The sequence below is a fragment of the Sminthopsis crassicaudata genome, chromosome 3, assembly GCF_048593235.1.
Source record: "Sminthopsis crassicaudata isolate SCR6 chromosome 3, ASM4859323v1, whole genome shotgun sequence".
Classification (NCBI taxonomy): Eukaryota; Metazoa; Chordata; class Mammalia; order Dasyuromorphia; family Dasyuridae; genus Sminthopsis; species Sminthopsis crassicaudata.
Window position 1 is genome coordinate 424,749,976 of NC_133619.1, and position 24,613 is coordinate 424,774,588.

The 24,613-nt window shown below is 32.0% G+C and overlaps 1 protein-coding gene across 2 annotated transcripts in view; it reads right to left on the reverse strand.

Annotated features, from left to right (window-relative positions):
- ZNF804A (zinc finger protein 804A) overlaps positions 1-23,522 on the reverse strand; it is a 427,656-nt gene extending 404,134 nt beyond the window's left edge. Inside the window, exon 1 of one of the 2 annotated variants that reach the window (XM_074302926.1) lies at positions 22,791-23,522. In XM_074302926.1, coding sequence (XP_074159027.1) covers positions 22,791-22,901 — 111 coding nt within the window. In that variant the 5' untranslated portion in view covers positions 22,902-23,522. The remainder of the gene's footprint in view (positions 1-22,790) is intronic. The other variant, XM_074302925.1, reaches the window with a different exon arrangement.
- Between the last annotated feature and the right edge of the window lie 1,091 nt (positions 23,523-24,613).

The following is a 24,613-nucleotide window of genomic DNA, read 5'->3' on the forward strand; positions in this document are numbered from 1 at the left end:
TTAAGTACAGTGGTAACAAAGAATATTCTTTCACTTGCATGGGATTGCATTATTTATTATCTTCTTATATCTGTCCTTCATTCAAGAGGTTTTATCATAAAAGTTCAAACAGTAGATAAATTGTTGACAAATTTATTTAAACCAACTTCCTGTTAACTTTTTAGGGTTGCATAATTTTTAGAACTGCAAAATTGTTGTAGACAGTATCTTAATTCAAGTGATGAATCATTATAAAGTCAATCTAAAAACCAATGTATCACAACTTAATTTCTTTAGACTATATGCATATAGATTTCCAGCCTACATAAAATATTTTTGAAGAAATCAACCTAAAAATGAGAACCTACTGATATAATCATCAAATTTCATCAGAATACTTATCATTTTATTATTATATATATATCTTTAAAAAGTTCTGGTATGTGGTGTGTCATTTAACATTAGTAAGATTTTATATACTTTTTCCATTTCCTCTCTGATACTGAGAAAGGCATTCCTCTTCCTGTCTATATCTTGTATAAGGAAATCATGTCTGGGGTTTAAAATCTAAATAAATAGATAGATATATATATATAATATAGATATGCATGTATGTATAATATAGATACAGATATACATACACACATATATACTATATATATATATATATATATATATATATATATACAGACACATATATGTAAAATATTTCTGATATAGTCCTTACTACCATAATACAGTTATGTTAATTATGTGATTCGGTATATTTTGAAAAATCTACCAGTATGGGCAATACAGACACAGACACAGGCACACAGATACACACACACACACACACACACACACACACACACACGCACACAAATTGACAACATAAAAATTTCAGTCTTAATATCAAATAATAAACATGTTCTAAAAAGAACTCATAATCACCTTATTAAATTTTTTTCACATTATTCCCTTGTAATGAGCATCATTATTTCAGCTTATAACAACTACATTCATATTCATATTATCTGCTACCTAAGAATTTTACTTAAAAGGCTATTTCAAGAAATATAGGAGTAAGAGGGAAAGGGAAAGATTCAATTACACACACACACACACACACACACACACACACACACACACAATATCCTTCTTAATATCAAGAGTATGCTACTTGGGTAACAGATTGTTGATGTTAAACAGGATTTCAGACAAAAATAACATTAAATTCTAAAATGAATCAATTAAAGCATCCATAATATCAAAAAAGTATTCTAAACCGTACTGGAAATGTAAGCACTTGTAGTATGTGAAATAGAGCTGAATGTAATTTAAAATATATATTGTTGAAGGCAATAAACCAGACACCAGTAATTCTTCATTCTTCAACAAGTGGACCCTAGCATTTTCTGGAAGTGGAATCAATATTGTAAAAGTTTAGCTAAAACAAAAACAAAAAAAAAAAAAAAAAAAAAAAAAGAAAGAAAAAGAAAATAAATAAATAAATAAATGAATTGGGGGAAGATGTACATAATTGCTAAGAATTTGATGTGTTTCTAGATGCCTAGAAATTACTTCAGTTTAAAGTCATTCGGATTCAGTTTTCTTCTCTGTAGAATATTGATAATACCTTCTTATGTGACAGGATTTTTGCAATCCTCAAATGAAATTGTGTCATAAAATATTTTGGAAATTATAAAGTGCTCTATTAATGTAAAATGTTAACCTGATTATCTTTATTATTGAAAACTAAAAGTTAATCACTAGTATTATGACTCTTGTTTTTATTCTATGATCACCAGTACCTAGAACCATCCAAACTTTTTAGCTTATAGTCCCAATTGAAAGTTATGAGTGGATGTCCTGAAAGTATTTTGAGTTATCAATACCAATGTTACTTGCAAATATAGGGGCAAACAGACTACTGTTGTCACACTTTAAATATTCCCAATTTTTCCAAGAGTGTGTTAAGTCATCATAGCCATAAAAAGATACCTACAGCAAATATATGTTGATATTGTAAAATACTAAATATATTTTCAAACTGAGTATTTTTCAAAATAGTATTCACTTAGATTTATTTTATAAAACTAATATTATATATTATGTGACAACAATACCTCAAAAGTGCATAAAATAAACAGGCTAGTTCAAAGTATATGAGACTAAGAGTCCTCCATTTTTAGGTAACTTTTTAAAAAATATATTTTATATTTTGATTTAAAAAGCACTCAAGATTTTTATTTTAGATAGTTTTATGCATTTTAAATGCATAGGTCCTTATAAAGAAAGATAAAAGATATGTGAGGAAATATTTCATTGGATCAAGGGCAAAACTGGGTTGGTAGAATTACATGGGAGGAGAAAGTATAGACAATATTCAAGACAAAATCTTGGAGGAAGTCACCAAATAATTAAAATCACAGAGCTACCAAAGAATTCACTAAGTGCTCAATAAAATAGTCATGGATTTCTCTGTGACTTTGCCTTTCACTTGCTTCTGTTAATAATATCACTCAATATCCAGTATTTTTGTTTCATTTCCCATTCCCACAATCATTCAGGAAGTATTATCAATCTTTACATATTTTACATCTATAAGGTCTACATTTATTTCCTCCTTTCCATTCTTACTATTTAGAAAACCATAGTGTTTTATGTGTAAGTAAAACTCTAGTACAGATTCTCTACCAATTGTTCCATTAGTGTTCAAACTGTTTCCTTTATCTCTAGTCTCAGGACCTTAGAATTGTAAGTGATAGATATGGAAAGTTAGATTAGAAATTCTTTAGTTAAACCCTTTCATTTGACAAATGAGGATGCTAAAATCTTAGAATTATAGAGACTTTCCTAATTAAGGTTTCACAAGCAATGTCAAAGGCAGAATTCAAATTGACAACTTCTGATAAAAGATCCTACACTCTTTCCACCATGAATAACCATCTTTTTAATCTATCCTAATGAGCAATTAAAAAATAATGATCTTTTGTTCAGCACACTCAAATGTTAGTTTCTTGGCTTACCAAACAGAAAACAATCTCATTATTCAAGCATTTTCAAATCCTCCAAAGACTGGCTTGAGCTTTCATTCTCAATCTTATCCTAGCTACTTATTTGTTCAACACTCAGTCATACTGTATTAGTTACTATGTGCTGAATGAGTTCTGCCTTTTTATACTATTTAATTATATAATTTATATCATTATCATTATCTACCCCATAATTCTAGGGCAGTGGTACTCAAATGTTTTAAACAGAGGGCCAGTTCACTGTCCCTCAGACTGTTGGAGGGCTGTACTATAGTAAAAACAAAAACTCACCCTTTGTCTCCGCCCCTCAGCCCATTTGCCATAACCCAGCAGGCCACATAAATGTCCTCAACAGGCCCCATCTGGCCCCTGGGCCGTAGTTTGAGAACCCCTGTGTCTAGACAAATCTTAATCTGTTGAAATCCTACACATTCTTCAAGATTCACCTTACATGTCAATTTTTCTTAGAATCCATTATCTCTTTTCAGTTGGAAGTGATCATTTTCTCCTTGAAACTCAGAGTATTTTGTCCTTACCTGTACCAAGTATTTGCTATATACCAATAATTATTTGCATACATATCATATTTTTTGCACTGTACTATAAGGTTTTTTTGGCATCTTATTCATTTTTATATCCTCTGCAGTACTTTTTTCCAGTGAATTCTACCTAGTGAATAATAGTTTAAAATATGTTTATTGAATCAGTAAATGGATTGAATGTTTATATTTTTAATAATAATAACTGATATATTTGCAAAATATTTTATATTTGTTATCTCCTTTAAGACTCAGGAGATTGCAAGAGGTAAGTAATACAGGTATTAATGTTCCCACTTTAAAGATAAGGAAATTGAGCCCCAAAGAGGTTAAATGACTTGTCAATTGTAATAGCTAGTGAATTTCAGATATAAGACAAATTTAAAGTGTTCCTGATTTCTAGTCCAATATCCTATTTGCTGCAGAACTAATTTTTGTATGTATGACAGTACATGGAAATTTACATCAACATGACAGATGTATGGCCTTTTCAATGTGGTGAAATTTTACTGACAACTAATTTTTTTTTTTCAGTACAAAGTTCCAGAATTTTTTAAGGTTTTTCAAAATTGCTACATAAAAGTAACTTAGTCATAATTCTTCTTAAGGTCATTGGTTTTCATAATATCATGAATTTAATATAATAGCAATAGTTTTGACATGATTAACTATTCAGTCATGGAATAACACAGCATTTTTGTGAATTTCTAGGGATAGCAAGTCTTTCCAACAGTTATCAAATCCATTTGCTTGGACCAAATAATGTACTTCAATAAATATATTCTATATCTGTCTTACATTAAGTTTATACTTTTTATTGTATTTTGGAGCCTAAGGACATACTGCATTAATAAATAAATAATGATTACTAATAAAAAGAAGTTGTTATGTACCTCATTTACATTTATACAATGTTTTTATTTGCATTATTGAAATATATTTATCATAGAAATTATCTCTATTTTGGAGAGTTGGATGAAATATACCTTTGATTTCATAGTTGGAGACAAGTACCTATTCTATAGAAAGTCTCTACCCCATTTCATATTTTGCTTCTTCTATAATTTATATTTAAGGATTATTATGGGTACTCTTTCATTGAGCATATGTATCCAAATATTGAGTGAACATGATTAGAAATAATATTTAAAAATCAAGATTTTGCAATTAAGAAAAAAAAAAAAAAAAACAATGAGACAGAGTGGCTTAATTTGTAGGGTGGGATTTAGCTTCCAAATCAGAAAGATTTAGGCTTAAATTCTATCTCTGATACATATCCCATATGTGATCCTAGCCAAGTTTCTAAATTTTTCTCTTGCTCTCAGGCAGATCCCTAAAGTTTTCATTTTCCAAGCAAATACTGATCTATATTGGTAAGAGGAGCTCCTCTATGAAATCTCACTAATCTAATGAAATAACTAATGTACCATTATCAGCTGGGGAAGAGCTCTTATTTTTCATAAATCTGACTCAGTTCTCTATATGTGTGGGAAATGAGACCTTTATCAGGTAAATGTACTTAAATTTAAATTTAAATTTAATTTAATACTTTATTTTTTTAATTACTATTGCTAATTTTATTTCCCTTCATCTTGTTTCCCCCACCACTTTTTATTCTATTATCTCTCCTTTCACCTTGTCCCTCCTCAAATGTGTTTTGCTTATTACCTACTTCCCTAATCTGCCTTTCTTTCTATTAGCCCTACCTCCATTTCTCTTAGCCCCTTTCCCTCCTACTTTACATAGAATAAGATAAATTTCTATAAATAATTTAGTGTGTTATTTCTTCTTTGACCCAATTTGATGAGAGTACAGTTTCTTAACTTTCCCGTCTTCCTCTCCAACATAAAAGTTTTTTGGTCTTTTATTTGAGGTAATTTACTTTATTCTACCTCTCTCTTTACACTTCTCTCAGGACATTTCTTTTTTGCCCCATAATTTTATTTTTTTAAATGTATCATCTCTTTATATTCAACTCAAACCTATGCCCTATGGCTGTATATACTCCTTTTAACTGTCCTAATAATGAGAAACTTCTTATGAGTTACATCTTCCCATGTAGGAATATAAACAATTTAACCTTATTAAATCCCTTATAATTTCCCTTTCCTGTTTACTTCTTTATGTTTCTCTTGAGTCTTATATCTGAAAGTTATATAACCTATTCAGCTCTGGCTTTTTCATAAAGAATGCTTGGAAGTCCTCTATTTCACTAAATATTCATAATTTTTCCTCTGAAGGATACTCAGTTTTGCTGGGTAAGTGATTCGTGGTTGTAATCCTAATTACTTTGTCCTTTGCCTTCTGGAATATCAAGTTCCAAGCTCTCTGATCCTTCAGAGAGAAGCTTCTAAATCATGTGTTATCTCGATTATGGTTCTATGATACATGAATTACAATTATTTTCTTCTTTCCTGTGAGGTTTGGAACATGAATATAATATTCCTGAGAGTTTTCATTTGGAGATTTCTTTCCAGAGATAAATGGTGGATTCTTTTAATTTTTATTTTCTTTCCAATTCAAGAATATCAGGGAAGTTTCACTTGATTATTTCTTGAAAAATGATGCCTTGGCTTTGTTGTTCTTTGTTTGTTTGTTTTGAGGATAATGATGACTTTCAGGTAGTCCAATAACTTTTGAATTATCTCTCCTGGATCTATTTTCCAGGTCAGTTGCTTCTCAAGATAGTTCACATTGTCATATATTTTCGTTCTTTAGGATTTTTCTTATTATTATTACTTCATAAAGACATAAAGTCCATTTGCTTACTTCTAATTTTGAAGGAATTATTTTAGTTAGTGAGCCTTTACGTGTCCTTTTCCATTTATCCAATTCTACTTTTTAATTTTTTTTCCCTTCAATGAATTTTTGTGCTTCTCTTTCCATTTGGTCATTCTTTTTCTCATTGATTTCTTGTGCCATCTTTATCATTTGACTTAGTCTGTTTTTCAAAGTCAGTTGTCTTTTTTTAATTTTATGTGTACGTGTATGTTTGCCTTCTGTAACAAGTTGTTGACTCATTTTTCATGATTTTCTTCCATAATTCTTATCTCTTTTCCCAGTTTTCTCTGCTTCTCATTTAATTTTCAAAATCCTTTTTCAGATATTCCATAGGCTGAGAGTAATTCCTATTTTTTCTTGAAGATTTTGGATGTAGGAGCTTTGACTCTATTATTTTCTTCTGAGAGTGTATTTTGATCTTCCGTTTCAATATTGTAAATTTATAAGGCCAGAATTTGTTTCTGTTGATTCCTCACTTTCTCAGAATATTACTTGACTTTTAACTCTTTCTTAAAGTAGGATTCTGCTTCCAGGATAGCAGATATACTGTCCATAGCTTTAATACTTTTGTGCAGCGGTTTTCAGAGATACTTATAGGGACATATAAGTTTTCAGTTCTTCCAAGGTCATATGATCTAAGGAGAATGTGTATACTACTTCCTTAGCCTGTGCTTTGGCCTGTGAGTGACCTGCCTGGAACTGTGAGGAATGTCCTTGCTCCAGTGCAGTAACAGGCACTGATATGCTAGTGCTCCTTCTTCTCTGGATTGTCATCCAGATCTGACTATAGACAAAGTCATTTACTCCAATTCCTACCTCAGGACTAGCAAAGAGACCTCTGTAATTCCTTTTGACGAATTGTTTTACCCCATTACTATCTGGGCTGAGAGTGCCAGAAACTGTTATTACTGCTGCTGATTTAGTGGCTCCCAATGCCTTTTCCTGGTTTGCTGGGGTCAGGATATGCAGGCATAGTATTTTTTTTTTGAGCATCAGATGATGAGTTTATTTGGATTATGACAAATCATAAAATAAACTAAGTAGTCTTCCTTGCTGTAAAAAGCCCTGAGTATTCTAAAATGGCCCTGAATTTCTAGAAAAAGGGGAAAGGTTTTGAAAGGAATACTGAACTTAAAATCAGAAGGCTTGAGTTCAAATTCTGATTCTGAAGCTCACTTTTTTTTTAATTTAATTTTATTTTTTATTCATTTTTCCAAATTATCCCCTCCCTCCCTCCACTCCCTCCCCCCGATGACAGGTAATCCCATACATTTTACATGTGTTACAATATAACCTAGATACAATATATGTGTGTAAATACCATTTTCTTGTTGCACATTAATTATTAGCTTCCGAAGGTATGAGTAACCTGGGTAGATAGACAATAGTGCTTACAATTTACATTCACTTCCCAGTGTTCCTTCTCTGGGTGTAGTTATTTCTGTCCATCATTGATCAACTGAAAGTGAGTTGGGTCTTCTTTATGTTGAAGATTTCCACTTCCATCAGAATACATCTTTATACAGTATTGTTGTTGAAGTGTATAGTGATCTTCTGGTTCTGCTCATTTCACTCAGCAACAGTTGATGTAAGTCTCTCCAAGCCTCCGTGTATTCCTCCTGCTGGTCATTTCTTACAGAGCAATAATATTCCATAACCTTCATATACCATAATTTACCCAACCATTCTCCAACTGATGGACATCCATTCAACTTCCAGTTTCTAGCTACAACAAAAAGAGCTGCCACAAACATTTTGGCACATACAGGTCCCTTTCCACTCTTTAGTATTTCTTTGGGATATAATCCTAATAACAGCAATGCTGGGTCAAAGGATATGCACAGTTTAATAACTTTTTGGGCATAGTTCCAAATTGCTCTCCTGAATGGCTGGATTCTTTCACAACTCCACCAACAATGTATCAGTGTCCCAGTTTTCCCACATCCCCTCCAACATTCATCATTATTTGTTCCTGTCATCTTAGCCAATCTGACAGGTGTATAGTGGTATCTCAGAGTTGTCTTAATTTGCATTTCTCTGATCAGTAGTGATTTGGAACACTCTTTCATATGAGTGGAAATAGTTTCAATTTCATCATCTGAGAATTGTCTGTTCATATCCCTTGACCATTTATCAATTGGAGAATGGTTTGGTTTCCTATAAATCAGGGTCAGTTCTCTATATATTTTGGAAATGAGACCTTTGTCAGAACCTTTACTTTTAAAAATATTTTCCCAATTTGTTACATCCCTTCTAATCTTGTTTGCATTAGTATTGTTTGTACAGAAACTTTTTAGTTTGATGTAATCAAAATCTTCTATTTTGTGATCAATAATGATCTCTAGTTCTCCTCTGGTCATAAATTCCTTCCTCCTCCACAGGTCTGAGAGGTAGACTATTCTCTTTTCCTCTAATCTATTTATGATCTCATTCTTTATGCCTAAATCATGGACCCATTTTGATCTTATCTTGGTATATGGTGTTAAGTGTGGGTCCATATCTAATTTCTGCCATACTAATTTCCAGTTTTCCCAACAGTTTTTTCCGAATAATGAATTTTTGTCCCTAATGTTGGTATCTTTGGGTTTGTCAAAGATTAGATTGCTATAGATGTACCCTTTTTTGTCCTTTGTATCTAATCTTTTCCACTGATCTACTGGTCTATTTCTTAGCCAGTACCAAATGGTTTTGGTGACTGCTGCTATATAATATAGCTTTAGATCAGGTACACTTAGACCACCATCCTCTGAGTTTTTTTTTTATTAGTTCCCTTGCAATTCTCGACCTTTTATTCTTCCATATGAATTTTGTTGTTATTTTTCTAGGTCATTAAAATAGTTTCTTGGGAGTCTGATTGGTATAGCACTAAATAAATAGATTAGTTTGGGGAGTATTGTCATCTTTATTATATTCTCTCGGCCTATCCAAGAGCACTGAATGTCTTTCCAATTATTTAAATCTGACTTTATTTTTTTTGGCAAGTGTTTTGTAATTTTTCTCATATAATTCCTGGCTATTCTTTGGTAGATGGATTCCCAAATACTTTATACTCTCAACATTTGTTTGGAATGGAATTTCTCTTTGTATCTCTTGCTGTTGCGTTTTGTTGGTGATATATAAGAATGCTGAGGATTTATGTGGATTTATTTTGTATCTGCAGGCATAGTATTCAAGGAACTGTCTTCCACTCTCACTCAGGTGAGAGTCCTAACTTTATAAATTGCCTTGGATGGAAAATTGTTTAACTCCATTTTTCCCCTCCGGCAATTGAAGTTAAATGACTTGCCCAGGATCACACAGCTAGGAAGTATTAAGTGCCTGAGGCTATATTTGAACTCAGGTCCTCCTGACTTCAGGGCTGGGCTCTATCCACTGTACCCCTTAGCTGCCCCTTCACTCCATCTTTTTAAGGATTCTGCTCTGGAATTGATTTAGACTCATTATTTAAAGGTATTTGAAGGGTTTTGTGAGAGAGTTCACATGATTTCCTGCCTTTGCTATCTTAGCTCTAACCCCTCTAAATAAGTATTTTTAAATCATTAAATCACTATGTAAATTTTAGTTGTTCTTGTTTTCAATTAGGTGATTAATCTAAGTTTGCTCTCTCTCTCTCTCTTTCTCTCTCTCTTTCTCTCTCTCTCTCTTTTGCTCTTCTAGAGAACTGATTGTGTACTTTTAATTTCAGGCTAAGCCACTTAGAAGAAAAGTTTGAAGTTTATCTGTTTGCACTACTAGCACTCATGGGACATGCTGAAAATTCTCACAAGGCATATTTACAATTATATTTATAAAAAATATTTGGAAACAAAGCAGGGGAAGCAATCCTGATCTCAGATCAACCAAAAGCAAAAAGGAATGTAATTGAAAGAAATAAGAAAGTAAACTACATGTTGCTAAAGCCTGCCATAGATAATGAAGTAACATCAATATTAAACATATATGCCACAAGTGGTATATCATCCAAATTCTTATAGGAGAAGTTAAGAGCTGCAAGAAGAATTAGACAGCAAAACTCTAGTAGTGGTGAATCTCAACCTTGTTCTCTCATAACTACATAAATTGAACCACAAAATAAGAAAGAAGTTAAGGAAATAAATAGAATTCTAGAAAAGTTAGGTATGATAGACCTTTGGAGAACATTTAATGGAGACAGAAAGGAATGTGCTTTTTTTTCTCAGCAATAGATAGAACCTATACAAAAATTGGCCATATTATCAGGGCATAAAAACCTCAAAATCAAAGGCAGAAATAGTAAATGTATTTTTTCAGATCACGATGTAATAAAAATTACACGCAATAAAAGGCCAAGGGAAAAACAGGCCAAAAATTAATTGGAAACTAAATAATCTAATCCTTAAGAATGAATGTGTGAAACAACAAATCATAAACACAATCCATAATTTCAAATAAGAGAATGACAATAATGATACAACATATCAAAATTTATGAGATGCAGTCAAAGTAAATCTTAGGGGAAATTTTACACCTGCAAATAATATTTGTGTAGTCTCCTTAATATTGGGCAAACCAATATTTAAAATAAACTTGTATTAGTAACTCATTTACTTTCTGGGGAAATAAGAACATCATCTCCCTTCCCTGCCATCTTTATGTCAATGTGGTTAGCAGTCAATGAGAAAATGTATATGTATACATATGCCATTTGATATAATTGTTAAAATGAATCATTATATAATTTTTGCTTGTCAAAGTTTCCAACAATTTATGTAATGGCATTGTCTCTACATGATTGTGTTTATACAATTAGAACATTTGGTATAATGATATAAATATTTAATTAGGACCCAGGGCATTTTGATGGAATAATTTAGAAAGTGTTCCAAATTAAAACATCAATAATATAAAGGCTATAATAAAAAGGTATCATACATATCTAGAAATGCTCAGCAAGTATTTAATTTTATGAAGTAGTGCTAGACACTATACAGAGCACTGAAGAATGGTATTATTTTTTTCTTAATCCCATGAGTAATGCCTTTCATTACAATGGCAAAAATCTTTCAGTAATTGTTAAATTGAAGCAAGATGATACAATATTAATAAAATCTCACTGACAATGTAGCTTCATGGTCCTTTAGGTAGCAGTAAATGGACTAATCACAGGATCAACTACTGCAAGTGCTAAACCATGAAAAATAAATTGTTCATGCTACACAGTTAATTTCACTGTGATTAGAAATACAGAGAATGTTATATATTTATATACAGTGTGAACATTTTTTCCTGTGAATGTTAATTTCACATATTTAGTACAGTGATTTGGGGTATAGAGTCACATTTATTCTTCAGTAAACTACACTGTTGGTGTCATTGTAGGATTAAAATAGATATGGATTTGCATGTTGAACACACTGACACTTTTATTTCATGTTGATCTCTTATTGAACAAAAAAACAAAATGATGGTAGGTGGAACCATTTCTAGTTCATTTTATAAAATTTCAAAATGTTGACCTGTCTCATATTAGTATTGAAGCAAGTAAGATGTTCACAGATATGAACTCAATAGACTTTTAAATGTCAAGTAAATCCCAGAAAAATCAAATGGAACTTGCATCTTGAGGACTTTTCACCCAAGACGGACAATCTATAAACTTCATAGTTGCCTATTTGCTCAAGGAAATTAAAATGATACTATAGTTAAATCAACAACTGTGAATGTATATCTATAGATATATTTGAGGAAAGTTGTAAGTAATAGGATAATTCTATGATTTCATAACTGTACGCAATCTCCATGAGAAAATTCAATGCATATCCAAAAATATTCTGCAATCTATAGTCTCAAAGAGTTGCCCACTGAGAGGTTATATAATTTGTATACATTACTACAAACAGTATTCATCAGATGTATTTCTGATTCTATATCAGTTTTCTATTTACTAAGCAAGGTTGATTTTTTTCTAAGTGTATATAGGTTACATTAGTATTCCCTAAAACTATGTATTTATGAGATTTTGGAGGCTGCTTTCCTCTAGTAGGGATAACAGTTTCTTAGCAGTATAGCAAGACTTTTCCCAATATTAATCTGAAAGGAAATGCCATTAATGGGAGGTTTTTATCCAAATTATTTAATTGAAGACAATTAGAAGAAATGCTAGGTTAGCAGCGCCAGAGAGGCAGATGTCCTGGAGTAAAGAGTAATGTTCCAGGGCTATAATATGGCAAATAAAAGACTCTTATGAGAGATCTCCAGGGTATAGTTATTCCAATGAGTATTGTCAAAGATGTAAAAATGTGAGTATTCTGTCTCACATGGGCTACATATTCTGCAAGCTACAACAAACATTTAAGAAGAAATCTCAATACACTGCAGTGGCAAACTGTGTAAATGAACTGATACTTTTTACTTCGTACAGAATAAGCATATATACATATATATATATATATATATATATATATATATATATATATATATATATATATACATACATACATACACACACAAATATACACATACGTGTGTGTTTTCAGATAGATAATTGTAAATGCTGATATGAAAATAAATTATATTGTATTAACTTAGGTTCAACGAGAGGCTTTTTCATCCTAAATTGTAAGCAAAGTGCTTTGATCCTCAGTAGCAAGTTGGAGTAGTATATTCTATGACATTGCTTTATAATTCAATCTATGTAGGAGGTAAATTTCTATGATTTACTTTAAGGTCTTCACCTTAAAATTTATATTTCCAGAGTTCTAAAGTCAGAAAGAACACATGGAGTACCATAGGTATAAAAGTGCTCAATTTATGTTTTTCAGCTCTGCACATTCTGAACACAGTGTTCTTTTGCTGGTACCAATTTTCTAAGGGTTTTCTCTTAGTCTATTCTTATCTCCATGAGGATATCTTTGTCAGAACTCCACGTTTCTAATTTTTTTCAAATTCCTTTCTATTTCATCAAGACTTCTTGAACTCTGTTCCATATCTTTAGAAGTTTGGTCTCTGCTAGAGGAATAATTAATCAATATAGGCTTATATATTAATAGTTCCATGTACTGTATTATGAAGCCATTCTGACCTATTATTATCATAACAAGAAAAAAAATCCGAACATTTCCTGTCTCTGTGCTTTTGTTCTGGGCTGTCTCTATTCTCCCTTCTCATCTTCTTTCAGAATCCTGGCTTCCTTCAAGAGATTTAGCTCAAAGGTTAATTCTTGCAGAAGGTCTTTTTATTTATTTATTTATTTATTTATTCCTTCGAGGCATTCAAGCTTTCTCCTTTGACGTGACCTTCCATGTATTTTGTGTGTATTATATATTGTATAAGTCTAATTATTTTGTTGTCTTCTTCTTTGATACCAAGTTCAAAAAGAAATGGGGATCATTAAACTAAAGATTTCTGCATATTAACTTAGAAATCCACATATTAATATTATCTATGACCTATTGCATTGTACTTATTTTTATTTTTAATTTTGATAAATTATTAGTTTAAAATTTTAAATATATTTAATAATTACCTTAAATTATTCTTGCCAAATTTTCCAAATTTACACTTTAATTTAGCTCAGACCAGTTTACACCACCAGAATGTGTGCTCCTTGAAAGAAGGGGTATTGTTTTTGTTTTCTTTAAATCTTCAGTACTTAGCATTGTGGCCAGCAACTAATAAACACTTAATAAATGGTTGCTGACTATCTCACTTTTCTCTTAAAGACTGTTACTGTATATGGTAATTTTGTGTTCTTCCAAGAGTTTCCTTTTGATTAAAAACACTTTGGTCATCTATGAAAAAATAACTAGCTGCATATATTATGTGTAAATCTTTGATTATTTTTCTTGCAAAGGTAAATAGTAGTATACTTGAAATAAAAGCTTCTATATATAGCAAAAAATCATTCTACTTTAGAAATAAACACTATAGACTAATTCAGACATTATCCCTTTGTCTGAAAGACATATTTTTTTCTTAAAATACAAATTTCAAGTTTGAAAACACAAGAGTATTATGTGTAATATATTTTCATTGTAATTTCATGCGGTAAGTGAGCACTATTCATCATATATAGATTTGTTTTCATTTACTTCATTATCTTAATTTATTTGAAATGTAAAAGATCATATTAGGCTATTTGACAAGGCTATTAATAGATTCACTTTAAAAATAGATATTTCAACATCCCTTTTATAATATATATGGGATAGCACACATTTTGTTTTTCATGTGCAATCAAAGAAATATTTTATACTTTTTTATGCCAAATAACATAAAAATAAGAAGTTTTTAAAAGACTTCAAGAAATATAATAAACTTTCACAATTGGGTAAGATTGTTACAGAAGAGATCATAGTTCCAATTTTGTTTGTGATTAAAAATTATAAATTTACACCACACATACATACATATGTATGCGTATGTGTGTTACCTACATATGTACATATATGTGTGTATAGATATACAAGTACATATATATCACATTATCTCACAATAGGAATATTTTAGTGCACTAAAAATCTAAATTTTTTTCTGTAAATAAATCATATTCAAAAGGCATTTTATTTTTCAAAAATAATAAAACTTCTGAACAAAATGAAAATGCATGCTAGAACCATTCATTTCAAATATTACAATTAGTAATTGGAAATAAACTACAAAAATAGTTTTAGACTATAGCTATTATTTTCATTTTCCAAGTATTCTTTCTCTTAAGACCCTATTTTTTTGTGATTAAAATAAATGCCTCTGCAATTAAATATCAGAGCTGAACTAAGGAGGATAATTATATTTTACATAGTTTTAACAGCTTATTGAGTAATCTAAACTACATTTTTTCCCTAACCAAACAAGTTACAGTAAAACAAAATCTCCAACAGGTTGATTTCCAGGGAAAATCATGCTTAGAAATGAAAATAACTTTTTTTCCAATTAGAGTAAAATGCTACTTTTTTTTTTTTTTTTTTTTTTTTTTTTTTTTTTTTTTTTTTTTTAGTAAAAAGGTAGTAAGCTCATTGCAAAGCAAATAATAGTACCAGTCTTAGGATATGTGATTGCTTTTCACTGAACTGTTCTATAATAAAAATATTTACAAGTTTTAAATAAAATGATATGTGCAAACAATAAATGAAAAGTAATTACATTTGGAGAAGCACACAAATTTCCACTAATCATGCTTTGAAGAAGATGGAAGGGCACTACATCATGGAATGCAATTTGTTCACTTATTTTTGAATATTTATGATATTGCTTCATAGTATAGCATATCAGCAAGTACATTGTAACATTTAAGAAAAATAAAATTAATGAAACCTTAATAGTTGAAAAGCTCGTGATAACATAGTTTCTATGGAAAAGGAATGTAGAAATGCCAGAATTTGAGTAGAGGAAAAGGAAGATTCGGAGAAACAAGAAACAGAACCCTGATTATAGATTTAAAGAGAAAATTTGAAGAGCATATGAACTTGTTTTTGTTTATTAGTAAAGTCTATTATCAACAGCATTTTTATTGTTATATATTGAGCACATGAATAAGACACTTATAGAGTTTTTTATTACCACTTGTTAAAAGATTTTCAACCAGCATTACTTAATTATCTACTTGCAACAATGCCCCCCCCATGAAATTAGTCAATTATTGAGGAAATTAAGTGAATAATCAATATTTTCTTTGCTTAAACAATTTTAAATAATATACTTCTCCAAATATGCTTTCATTTGAACTATTACATGTTTATCTAAAATAATCTTGAGTAAAAATACCCTGAATAATAAAGAAAAAGACCAAAGAAAACAAACAGCCTGAGTGACAGATGGCATTTTCAAAAACGTGGTAGTATTTTATTCTCAAATTCACATTATTGTCTTTCTAAGATAATATCACAAGTTAATAAATCTGGAGACTATCTTAGGGAGTTGAGCAGTACATAAATAGATACTGTAGTATAATACAAAGCTTATGAAGCCAAGTAAAAGAAATTCATGCTGGCTCGTTGCTTACAAAAAACATTGGGAAAAATGCATGAGACACCATTTTTAAAGTCACCAGAAAAAGGAGTTAAAAAGATCTATATTGGCTTAGTGACTAAAAAGTCATTTTTATTTCCCCAGTTGAGATAGTTGAACTAAATGATCTCTTTGGTCAACTTCATTTCTGTTATTCATTCTTTTCTAGATTTTCCCTCTATTCCAAATAAACATCATTAGAGCATCTACCCCATGTATTGGAAACCTTCCATTGTTGGAAGCATTAAAATATTAACTATGTTGGTATAGTATTGCACAGTCCCACCTAGAATGTCAGGTATTATTTAAAGTATGACACTTAAAAGTAGTTTGTTCCTCTGAAGTAATGGGGGAAATCATAAGTATTACTAAATTAAGTTTTTGTTTTTGTTTTTTTTTTTCCTTAAAATAGCATTTGTAACTTTGATGGACATGCCTTGGAGTACTCAATATATCAACTTGTCAGTGACTTCTCTTAGCCTATTAATTTGTCTAGACAGGTTGCTCATGCTGTCAATTTCTTCCAAATTAAAAAAGGGAAAAGCACAAAGAATATATAATATCTAGATCTCTAAGAAATGAACAATGATCTTCTAAAAAAAAAAAAAACAAAAAAAACAAAAACAAAAAAAAACAAAACGGGTTTTACAGTGAATTTTGTTAAAATTGTGAATTTGACCAAATAGAGTACATTTATCATACACATTTCTCAAGTGCATTTCTCACTTTGGAGAAATGTGAACAAAAATCTCCAGTAAATTTCATTCCTAAGAATTCTCACTTTGTTTTGGTCATTTTTGATTTCTCAAAGACTGTGTTAATTGAATGTGTAAACTGTGTCAGGTCTCACTAAGGTGAAAAAAGCTACAACTATAGGCTCTTTAACATTGTATTTTATTTTGTTTCCAGATCATACTTTTGGTAGCAGTTAAGCAAACACATTACTAAATGGTTGATCATCTAAAGATAATTTTTTTTCTCAATTACAGCAAAACTTTGAGATTACCTACCATTTATTAAGTGGTTGCAATAGTACCAATATTGATGAAATCCCAGATCCTCGAAACTCTGAAAAAGTTATTAGAAAAATATCTTCTCCTAGCATACCATATCTATTAATAATAGAAATGTATTTCCTTTACAAGCCATTGGTGGTTTTTTTGTTTGTTTGTTTGTTTGTTTTTCCAGAAATGGCTCATATGCAATACTTATATTACTCACTATGGAAGATATTCAGTATACTAAAATTTGGAAATCATAATAAAGAAATAATAGAAAAGAATAATAATCAAATATTTAAAACTCTGAAATCATTAAAAATAAAAGTCCACATACATATTTCAAAAAATTTTAAATACAAGTTGGATTAGATCAACAATAATGAAGCATAACAGAAAACACTAAGAAGAAAATCAGGAAGTAGTTTTAACCTCACAATATGGATTTTTAATGAACACATTTTCCAAGTAAATCATAACTATGCTCATCTTTTAATATAACTTAATTATGAAGATAGACATAAATACAACAGTGCATTTTATGTATAGCAATTTCTCTATTGAGTCAATCAATAAATAGATGACTACACTTAAAGACATATTTTCTAACTAATTCGGGTACATATCCATATTGCTGGAAATGGAAAGCAGCAAACAAAAACGATATAATGATATATGGAATCTACACATAAGATTCATATTATTCTCTTGCTTTATTCTATCTTAGCAAAGCAATGCCAACAGAATTTTACAGACAAGAAGAGGAAGAAAATTTCTGTAGCCAACACAATTTGTGAGTGGGCATCTTTTCTCAAGTGGAATAAATCATACCTATACCTTTTTATTTCTCTAATTCTATAGGAGAATTTTTTGGAGTTAATCTATTTGAATTATGCCACTGACTCATCTGTATTACTTCTAAGCATTTCTCTGATGTTCTTTAAGGTCTGCAAAATAGATAAAATATTATCAACTGCATAAGATCTAAAATTATTAACAAAATAAATGTGTATGAATTCAACATGATTTGTCAAAGACAAAGTAATCTGGTGCTCTAAAATGATTTTGTTTTAAGTAGTTGTTTTTTTCTTTCACAGGGAAAAAAGGAAGTTTTGATGACAAATAAATGATGTATTAATGAACAATTACAAAAACAAGAGAACTGACCTTCCACATTAAGAAAAGTTATTTTAATCTAACATAGTATCTATATTGTAGTGAATTTCATTTTTCTTATTTTTATGTGAAAGGGAAAAGACAGAAGAAAGGGAAAGAAGGCAAACATATTTATTTTTGTTAAAATATATGGATTCCCCCCGCCAAAGTCTTTTAATTCATTAAACAAAATTAGAGATCTTATTTTATTCACACAAATTGTCACAAAGTTCATCAGAAGAAAGCTACTGATATTCTATCCACTTTATGAACAGATTGCTTACAAAAAGTTAGAAAAAAGAGGACTTTGTTTTCTTAATTAAACTTTTATAATTGAATAACTATAATTCTATTGAGCAGTTAGCATCAAAATCACTTATGTGACATGACGTAACTTGTGACATGTATCTACATTTTAATTATGTTATATATAATTCATTATTTTTAAATATTCTTTTATTTTAAAATTTTGAGCTCCAAATTCTCTCCCTCTCTCTACACCCTCCCAAAATTACTGAGAAGTCAAGCAACATATCAAATACACATGTGAAGTCATGTAAAATAATTTTCCATATTAGCCAAATTTGAATAAAACAAGGAAAATAGAGAAAATCATATTTTACTTTGCTCCCAGGGTTCATCAATTCTCTCTCTGTAGGTGTCTATCTCCTACATTTTTAAACATATGATTCATAAGTAGAACTAAAATTCTAGATATAGTTACAAAACAAATTGCAAAATATAATGGAACTTGAATAGCTTTGTTTACATTGTCACTTTGTTCACAATTCTAAAAATAATGTGGGATATAGAGATATAAAATTCAAATTATATACTCCCTAAAATGCTCTAAAGACTTTTAAATCAATCAGTTAACATACATTGAGACTGCTATAATATATATATTTTTTCATTTATATAGATATATATATATACATATATAGGTGTATATATATATATACATATATACACCTATATATGTATATATATATATATATATATATATATATATATATATATATATATATACATTTTAAAGAAATTATTAGAATAGCTTGGAAATTTTTCCAATTTTTTTTGGCAAATAATTTCAATGAAATTCTCTTGAAATTATAATGCCTTAAACCATGTAAACATACTTTAAAACTGCATAAATACTATAGGTGATAGCATTTTTAAAGGGAAAATACAATACTTATATTTTACTAGGGAAATAACCTTTAAAATACTATTTGCAAGGCTCATCAGTGCACTTAATTGCCAAAAAAGTATACTAAAATCATTTTGATGTATTTTAATTTGTATGCAAAACTTTTAAATGTTTATGTTTCAAAGAAGGGAACCATTGAATTATACTTTAATGGAGCCAAATTCCTAAAAGTTTACAAATAGATTCATGAGGTCATTAAAATTTAGTAAGTGATCATGATATTTCAGCATTTCTAATAAAGTTAAAAATCAATCACTTTCTCATTCAGTGAATGATATACACACATACTAATACATTCATGATTTTTTTCAAGAAATTCAAATACATTTATAATACTTCAGCTCTATAATTATGTCATATCTAAGTTACAATACATATTTCCATACATAATGTTTAATTTGGGGGATGGAGTGAGACAGTATATCAAATATTATGTCTTGTAAAATACTTAGTATAATCTTTAAGATTTCAATTAAAAAACAATAAAACAAAACAACAACAACAACAAAAAACAACTTCTTGTGATAGAGTATTAAACTTCTGTCATTCCAGGAAGTATAACTTGGGAAATACAAGTTCCAGAAAGAATAGATCTGTGGTTCCCATAATACTATTTTATTAAAACTAAGAGAAGTTTTACATTTGTTTCTGCTTACAGAGATATGACAGCAATTATTTCTAAACCTCTTATGCATTTTTTCCAGTCCTGTGATATAAGTCTCATACATTTGGGGTAAGTTATATTCAATAGATCATAGTGTGGCTATGTCTTTGTTATCCCCATTTTAAAAATGCGGATGAAACTGCATCTCTTTTTTGTTTGCTAGATGAATAGGGGTAGGGAATATACATTTATATAATGCCCACTATGGGCCAGGAACTATGCTCAGTGCTTTGTAAATATCTCATTTAATCAGCTAATTTTACTTTCACAATAAAAAGGCATAAGTCAGACAATTCTTGTTAGAAAGTAAGGGATGACCTGAAGAATTGGTAAATTAAATTAGAAGGTATAAGTAAATTGCAAAATTATGTCAATGATTTTTATATAGATCTCTCATTTGTTATATGCTCCTAATAGTCACCTAGGAATAAATGAGATGGAACTCTGAAGTCAGCAAATTTAGCAGTCTTCAACAACAGCATGTCTTTGTTTAAAAGACAAATCACTAATGACTGTAAGAAATGAGATGATTATATTTTTTAAAAAGAAAAAGGCCAAGTCTCTGAATTCCCCAAAAGTCAGTAGAACTGAAGACTGGCTCATTTCACTGATCAGTATCTTTCTTCATAACATTCCTGAAAGAGGGAGATGGGGAACATTTATTTTTTCCTTTTTTAATAAATCAGGCCATGATTATTGACATGTGTGAGTATGTGTGTGTGTCCATACATAATTTAACTAGGAGAGAGAGAACATTATATTCAAATGATACATCCACTAAAGAGAAAATAAACTCAAATCCCTATAATTTATGTAAATTCATTTGTGTCCCCAAAAGAAAATGTCTTAAAATTCTTACATACTCCGATGAAACAGAACTTAGGTTCCTTTCATTGACAAATACAGATTAATTTCTAGAAATGAAAAGACAAATTATTACTACATTTAGAGGCAGGCTGATGTTGAGACTGGATAAAGTAGGTCCAAAGATCACCTCTGAAATGCCCTGGTTTAGTGACAGCTTAGAAGTCATTCAACTTCTCAGTGCTCCAGGCAAACTCTTAAAGACTTTTAACTGAAGGCTTTCTATTACAAAACAGTTTGCCTTTCTTTGTTAGTTTTCTCACCAAGAACTCCTAATACAGAAAGTTAACAGGTATGTATGTATGTATGTATGTATGTACAATTATTATTCTTATTACTACTTACTTTTCTCTTTCTCACCCTTTAAATATGTGTGTGCATGTATATGTTGCAATATGCCACTCTAGGCTTTGACTTCCTACCCTATGCAGCTGTATGAATCCAGAGAGAAACTAGGTTGCTGGTGAGTTCAGAATTATCAGTATTTATTTCCTGATGTCCAAATCAGCATTCGGTTTTTGGGTTTTGTTTTTTGTTTTTTCCCACCCTCCTTACTGTCTGGTTTCCCCCTTTCTGCTTATGTATCTGTATACGCTTTTTTCACATTCAAACCCTCCCCACCCTCAGAAAAATGAATAAATAAATAAATAAACCAGTGTATCTCCAATAATTTCTGCTGGAAGTTTTCAGTTCCCAAAGCATGTTCTGATCACCAGTCAGAAGCTTTGCTTTGACTCACCCCCACTTCTCAGCACTGAAGTTAACACATCATCCCACCCAATCCTGAGTGCTGTTTCTATCAGGACTCTGATAGGTGGGAGAACCTACCAGTGATTGCCCAGGTTCTTTGCTTGTCTAACAATGTTTTCCATTAGAATCGGATCTGATATAGACAATGCTGTACCTTCACATTTAACTTCCAACCCCATTAGGATAGTTAATTGAGAGTTGACTGTACTTGGCTCTGATTAGTCTCATGCAGAGACAGAATTGAGGTGGGAAAGCCGAGAGGTTGTACAATATCTCACTTAAGAGAAGTTTGGTTGACATTATTGTGACCCCCCTGCATAAAAGGACTCCAGAGACACACTCAACATCCCATCTCCTCAGCTACACTGACCAAACAGCTCATCACCCTCATTAATAGCACCCACACCCTTATTCACCTTCAGTTCTTAATACTGAATGACATTCTGAGAGCTTGATTCTTCCAAGCACCCCCATCCACTACTATGTCTCTTTTATTCTTTCCTCTTTCCACATAAGGTCCAGATTATACAATTTACTTAGATTCATCAGGGAAAAATAAAATTATACATAATCCTCAGGGCCAGAGAGTGATGAAGAGGGACTTAAACGCTTTGTGGAAAAAAGTCACCATCAAAGGCGCGGATTGTAAAGAACACACACCTCCTCCCCATGCTGGAGTCTCTTCCGAGCATTCCGCTTCATCACCAATCCAACCCCCCCACAAAACAAAAACACATATAAGCAAGCCTTCTCAGCAAAACATTGTACTCTCAAAGCCTCTTCAATTTGCCTTCTCTCCCTCCCCCCCCAGCCCCTTTACAGTACCCTAGAGACAGAGGATTCTGAGGCGAGTAGAAAACAAGCAATTACCAGAGTTTTGTTGCCATTCTTGCTGAGGGGACCTCGGAAAACTCCCTTGATGTTGCGAAAGTGCCCATTGCTGAGATGAGTGGAGCTGATGACAATGTAGTAACACTCCATGGGGCAGCCGCCGCCTCCTCCACCACCGCAGCGGCTGCTTCCATGCACCTCCGCGCCCGCAGCAGCAGCTCACACACGCGGAACTGGATGAAGGTAGCTGTGAGCACCAGGTGCAGACAAATCACACCGGACACACACACACATACATATATTCCCTGTTTCTGTGAAGGAAGGGCTGGCACTCTAACATTCAATTTCTCTTTCCCCAGCTCTGTTGAGGGAGGTTAGCTGCCCCCGCCCCCTCCTCTTTTTTTTTTTTTTTTTTCCTTTTTGATTCCTTTTTGAGGATTGACTGGAAGAGGGAGGGGAATCCCGGATTGGGAGGAGAGGCTTGGAGTAAGGAGCGCACAAGGGTTGCTGAGGAAGTCAGACGCGTGGACCAGCCTCAGCTTGTGTCTCAGTGCAGCACAGGCGGAAGGGAGAGGAGCAGTCTGAGCAGTGGCAGCGAGAGCAGCAACATCAGCAGCAGCATCTCTTCGGCTTTGCGGAAGGAATCTGAGTTGCTGCCTCTCTCAGGCATTAGTGTTATTATAGTGTGCGGCGTTGCCGGTCCATTGCACTGAGCCAATGGCAGGAAGCCACTGGGCTGATACCGAGAGCTGTCAGAGGAGTACATCTGTCACACGCTGCCTTCACCACCACCCCCAGCTCGCTCGCTCTCCTCCCTCCTCCCCCTCAGTACACACTGCTGGCTCAGCCAGCCTGCCTGCCTGCCACACTCCAGAGAAGCCGGGGGAAACAGCGTCCAGAAACAGTGGCAGCGACCGCCCCAGAGTAAATGCTGCAGCGACTTGGGATATACAAGAGCAGCAACCGGCTAGAACAGGACAACGGACAGGATGAAGAACCAGGTTGGCAGTCTGGAATTTAGGGGTCCAGGGAAGGAAAGAACGCCGAACTGGGAAGAAAGTGAAACGCAGAGAAGGATGGTGAAGAGAAGAGATGAAGCATTTATTTTCTCTTTTCGAGGGTTATTTATAAGACAAATGAAATAAAACAATACCTCCCTTCCCCTAAAACCCAAAGGACTTTTCCCCTCCTCACTCCTCACTCAAAACCTAAGGTGATAGCAGCTGCTTTTCTCACAAAACTGTAGCTAGCCCATTGGTCCAGCTTAATGGTTATTTATTCATTTATTCATTGGAATGGGGAGGGAGGAGAAAGAAAGCGACTTTAGCTCTAGAAGTAGAGAAGTAAGTAGTAAGAAAGTGGTCGTTTTATTGTTTCTTTTCTATAAAAAGACTAGCTATCATAATTATTTAAGAGGAAGTGCAGGTTGTGATTGGGGGAAAGTGTTCTGTGGAAATCAAAGGTTGCAGCATTTGGTTTATGGTTTCTTTATTCCATCATTCCTTTAGTCCACTTTCTTAAATACCTTAGTTATGCCTTCCAGTTCACCGCAATCTCAATAAGTCTGGTTAGTAGTAGCAATTGCTACCTACTCCCCTTCAGTTTCTCTTTCGTTGTTAAACTGATGCACAAAGTGGGGATGAACAATGACATTCACCTTACAAAGGTCTAGGATTATATATGTGTGTTTGTGTGTGTGTGTGCATATATATGTATGTGTGTATATATGTATGTGTATATATGTACATGTATATGTACATATATACATATATACATGCATATATATATATACACACACATACATACATATATTGAGGATCTTGATAGAGAAAGGATAAGGCTTTGCTTCTTTTCCTTAAAGT